The sequence below is a fragment of the Haliotis cracherodii genome, unplaced genomic scaffold (assembly GCF_022045235.1).
Source record: "Haliotis cracherodii isolate W230 unplaced genomic scaffold, xgHalCrac1.p SCAF_14, whole genome shotgun sequence".
Classification (NCBI taxonomy): domain Eukaryota; kingdom Metazoa; phylum Mollusca; class Gastropoda; order Lepetellida; family Haliotidae; genus Haliotis; species Haliotis cracherodii.
Genome location: NW_027266269.1, coordinates 30,138,210 through 30,143,397, shown reverse-complemented (window position 1 = coordinate 30,143,397; position 5,188 = coordinate 30,138,210). Strand labels below are relative to the sequence as shown.

Sequence of the window (5,188 nt, the reverse complement as noted above, 5' to 3'; positions counted from 1 at the left end):
ACAAGTATGGCTGAAAACACGTGCGGTATTATGGCCACATGACCAGTTGCACGTGAAAAAACAGTGTTGGCACTATAGTGCTGCGCACATGATTTTGATTGATTCACCTGCACAAAAACGGGTGTTATCTGAAAACAATACGTGGCCATTACTGTTCAAATACACAATAAGGGCCCACAATGATAACTAGTCAAAATGTTAAAATTTTGGGATTGTGAAAGTTTTAATTTGGTTCTGTATATATCTTGATCTATAATGTCTGTACTGACTCAGACAGACTTAAGGAAGCTTAAACATCGAGTTTGGATGATTTCGAGATGCCACTTTATTTCAAATGCCCATTGTATTCAATAACCTGTTATCATAGAGTCCTATGTTTCACATCCTCCTCACATCCCTCCACTACCTCCTCCTCCTCCTCACACCCCTCCACTACCTCCTCCTCCTCCTCACATCCCTCCACTACCTCCTCCTCACATCCCTCCACTTCCTCTTCCTCACATCCTTCCACTTCCTCCTCCTCACATCCCTCCACTACCTCCTCCTCACATCCCTCCACTACCTCCTCCTCCTCACATCCTTCCACTTCCTCCTCCTCACATCCCTCCACTTCTTCCTCCTCACATCCTTCCACTTCCTCCTCCTCACAACCCTCCACTACCTCCTCCTCCTCCTCACATCCTTCCACTTCCTCCTCCTCACATCCCTCCACTTCCTCCTCCTCACATTCCTCCACTACCTCCTCCTCCTCACAACCCTCCACTTCCTCCTCCTCCTCCTCACATCCTTCCACTTCCTCCTCCTCCTCACATCCCTCCACTACCTCCTCCTCCTCACATCCCTCCACTACCTCCTCCTCACATCCCTCCACTTCCTCTTCCTCACATCCTTCCACTTCCTCCTCCTCACATCCCTCCACTACCTCCTCCTCACATCCCTCCACTACCTCCTCCTCCTCCTCACATCCTTCCACTTCCTCCTCCTCACATCCCTCCACTTCCTCCTCCTCACATCCTTCCACTTCCTCCTCCTCACAACCCTCCACTACCTCCTCCTCCTCCTCACATCCTTCCACTTCCTCCTCCTCACATCCCTCCACTTCTTCCTCCTCACATCCCTCCACTACCTCCTCCTCCTCACAACCCTCCACTACCTCCTCCTGCTCACATCTATCCACTTCCTCCTCCTCCTCACATCCTTCCACTTCCTCCTCCTCACATCCTTCCACTTCCTCCTCCTCACATCCCTCCACTTCCTCCTCCTCACATCCTTCCACTTCCTCCTCCTCACATCCTTCCACTTCCTCCTCCTCACATCCTTCCACTTCCTCCTCCTCACATCCCTCCACTTCCTCCTCCTCCTCACATCCCTCCACTTCCTCCTCCTCCTCACATCCCTCCACTTCCTCCTCCTCCCCACGTCCCTCCACTTCCTCCTCCTCCTCACATCCCTCCACTTCCTCCTCCTCACATCCCTCCACTTCTTCCTCCTCACATCCTTCCACTTCCTCCTCCTCACATCCCTCCACTTCTTCCTCCTCACATACCTCCACTTCTTCCTCCTCACATCCCTCCACTACCTCCTCCTCACACCCCTCCACTACCTCCTCCTCCTCCTCACATCCTTCCCCTTCCTCCTCCTCACATACCTCCACTTCCTCCTCCTCCTCACATCCCTCCACTTCCTCCTCCTCACATCCCTCCCCTTCCTCCTCCTCACATCCTTCCACTTCCTCCTCCTCACATCCCCCACTTCTTCCTCCTCACATCCCTCCACTTCCTCCTCCTCACATCCCTCCACTTCCTCCTCCTCACATCCCTCCACTTCCTCCTCCTCCTCACATCCCTCCACTTCCTCCTCCTCACATCCCTCCACTTCCTCCTCCTCCTCCTCACGTCCCTCCACTTCCTCCTCCTCCTCACATCCCTCCACTTCCTCCTCCTCACATCCCTCCACTTCCTCCTCCCCACATCCCTCCACTACCTCCTACTCACATCCCTCCACTTCCTCCTCGTATTCACATCTCTCCACTACCTCCTCCTCCTCCTCACATCCCTCCACTTCCTCCTCGTATTCACATCCCTCCATTTCCTCCTCCTCCTCCTCCTCACATCCCTCCACTTCCTCCTCCTCCTCCTCACGTCCCTCCACTTCCTCCTCCTCCTCACATCCTTCCTCCTCCTCCTCACATCCCTCCCCTTCCTCCTCCTCCTCACATCCCTCCACTTCCTCGTCCTCCTCACATCCCTCCACTTCCTTGTCCTCCTCACACCCCTCCTCCTCCTCCTCACAACCCTCCTCTTCCTCCTCCCCTTCCTCCTCCCCTACTCCTCCTCTCCTCTGTCTTCAACAGATGCATAATACTGCTATACCATTCAATTTTTCTATTCAATCTAATGTGGTCTTGGTTGGGCCAAGTGGTTGTGGAAAGACTATGTATGTTTATCAGATACTGAAAAGAGGACTCATCGAACGAATACCTAACAACATCATATGGTAAGTGGCAACCTCTTTATAATAATATTAGTAAAACTATACCATATATAACATTTATGAAAGGCATTCCTTCCAATCTACGGGATGAACTTTTTTTCATGATTGTTTTAGATCACTTGATGTCCGAAACAAAAGATAGCAAACGCATATCTCAACTGTTTACACAAACCTCCCATCACAAACATGTGATTAATGTTCTGTTTTTGCAAAACCTGTTTCCTAGAGGTAAAGAGTCACGTGACAGTGCTCTGAACTATTTTATGTGACTTTATTCAATTCTCCTGTCGATAGACAACAGTGTAACACCCTTATTGGAATTTAACTGTAGACCAAAGACCTTACAGTAGTGAAAAGGAACGACTACAACCTAATTTTTAACAATGAATCTGAACAAAAGGCAGACAAACCTGTCAACACAACCCAACAGTACTGTAAAAGCGCTGATTCAACAAAATAGCACCCAGATGTATGAAACTCTCACCAACATCACACCACTACATCGGCACGTGCAGCAAACGTTCATACAAGCCAGAACTTCAACAGCAACAATTTTGATGACATAACAAGCGACTCTTCTGACAATGACACAAGTTCCCACGTCATGGCTACTGCTTGTACCGATTGTGGAGTCTTGATAGCCAACATGCAAGACCTACAGCATCATATCAGGGCGTGGTACCCCGAGAAGAAATGCAAGTCATTAAAAAAACGTGCGAGGTTTGACGAGAAAAGCGACGACGACAAGGAAGACGTACCTATCCAGAAAGGAGACAGAGACCAAACTGCACATAACTAGAGTGAGTGAGTGAGTGAGTGGATGAGTTTGGTTCAACGACGCTTTTAACAGTATTCCAGTCATATCACGGCGTGTCAGCTTAGTTTGGGAGGAAAGCCCGAAGTGATGCAGGTCTCAGACGTTTACCACTTCGTTGAAACCCACGAGCACGGGTTTGGTGCTGACAAACTTAGAAACATAATCGGGGCGAACCGGGATTCGAACCCACAATCATAGGTTTCTGGCGTGCCCAAGGGACGCAACTCTGCACAGCGAATCGCGGCGCCTTAGACAACTGTGCCACCCGTGCCCCCTCACATAACGAGAAATGAATGGCAAGAAGTCGGCCTGCATCGCGTGTGGGATCGAGAGGACGTGAAACTTAAACCGCAAAAGTATCGAGAGCAAGGAAAATCAGAGGCGTGGACTGATAGGAAACTGAAAAAATCATTGGAAGACATGTTTGCCAATACATTGAAATCTATCCTCGAATTTACTGCCCATTTCTCCGAGGCACCATTGTTTCGTTCCATATAGGATAGATTGAGTGACATGGATCATACCACAGATCAAACACAGTGATCAAAGACAAAATTCAAGTTCTCATGAAGCCAGCCATAAAAGACATTTTATCCCATGTCGATATGACAGAGGAAGAAAGTGACTCTGACTGAATCTGATAATGCTGGTGATGAAATGAGTGACCATGACTACCAACAGCAGAAAAAACATTTCTTTAATTGTTGGACGTTGTTAGTCTTTATTAGTTGTGACTGACACACTGTTCTCTCAAAGTTTTGTGAGAACACATGTCATCAACCAACTTTAAAACATATTACTTTTAAACCATCTGCTTTGAATAAAACTTTTTTCCACACGGGTGACCCGCAACGTTAACTTTTAGCATATTTCAATTTTCGACAGTCGCTGTAGTATATTTACTTCAAAACGAGACGATAAAGTCGTTTCTACCTCGGTGATTGAATACATAATTAACGACCCAGCAGTTGTATAGCGTGTGCGTTCAAGCGATGTCCAACGACGAACAAGCTGCTTTTAAATGAAAAAATGTGTACACACACTGTATCAGGAAATATAATATATACAAAAGATGTGAAAGAAAAAATATTCCCAAGCGTGAATCAGTGACTCGTGATTGAATAACGAGAGAGGTTTGTCGACGTTGAAATATGGCATAATAGATGTAGTCGGTGATTCAACAATAGGCTTTTGTATATTGTCTTCGCCAAGAGGTGGTGGAAATTGTGCACAATTGTTCACAGTGTGCTACATTCCATCAGTGTGATTGTAGGGTGCTTAACATTTCAATCTAACATTGTGTCAACACGCGTTTCCTTGCAGTGATTCCTTTTAAAGCCATATCTCACATTTTCTCTACTACTAGCGCAACGGTGGCTTGACTATCGCGGCAAAAGGAGTTACAAACGAGGTAATGTTTTGACTGATTGTCTGATCACAATATGCAGTTCAAAGAGAAAGGGACGAACACATTGACGCTGTGTACACTTATGTGTAGGATGCGTATCTAGGCTAACAGTCAAGACACTGACACTTTAACACATTGACGCTGTGTACACTTATGTGTAAGATGCGTATCTAGGCTAACAGTCAAGCCACTGACACTTTAACACATTGACGCTGTGTACACTTATGTGTAGGATGCGTATCTAGGCTAACAGTCAAGACACTGACACTTTAACACATTGACGCTGTGTACACTTATGTGTAGGATGCGTATCTAGGCTAACAGTCAAGACACTGACACTTTAACACATTGACGCTGTGTACACTTATGTGTAGGATGCGTATCTAGGCTAACAGTCAAGACACTGACACTTTACCGTAATGTAGTAGGTGAGATTCAGCGTTATGGTTGTTGAGATAGGGGTCAGTGTT

The 5,188-nt window shown here is 47.0% G+C and overlaps 2 protein-coding genes across 2 annotated transcripts; one reads left to right on the top strand and one right to left on the bottom strand.

The window, feature by feature from the left end:
• Positions 1 to 361: 361 nt before the first annotated feature.
• On the bottom strand, positions 362 to 1,075 carry LOC139460352 (uncharacterized; the record flags this gene model as incomplete). The annotated part of the gene is made up of 1 exon (XM_071241843.1): positions 362 to 1,075. A coding segment is annotated over one exon (714 nt), but the record flags the coding sequence as incomplete, so codon positions are not given.
• A 142-nt stretch (positions 1,076 to 1,217) lies between these two features.
• LOC139460351 (uncharacterized) lies at positions 1,218 to 3,292 on the top strand (the record flags this gene model as incomplete). Its single annotated transcript, XM_071241842.1, has 3 exons — positions 1,218 to 2,070; positions 2,154 to 2,342; positions 3,009 to 3,292. Coding segments are annotated over 3 exons (1,326 nt in total), but the record flags the coding sequence as incomplete, so codon positions are not given.
• Between the last annotated feature and the right edge of the window lie 1,896 nt (positions 3,293 to 5,188).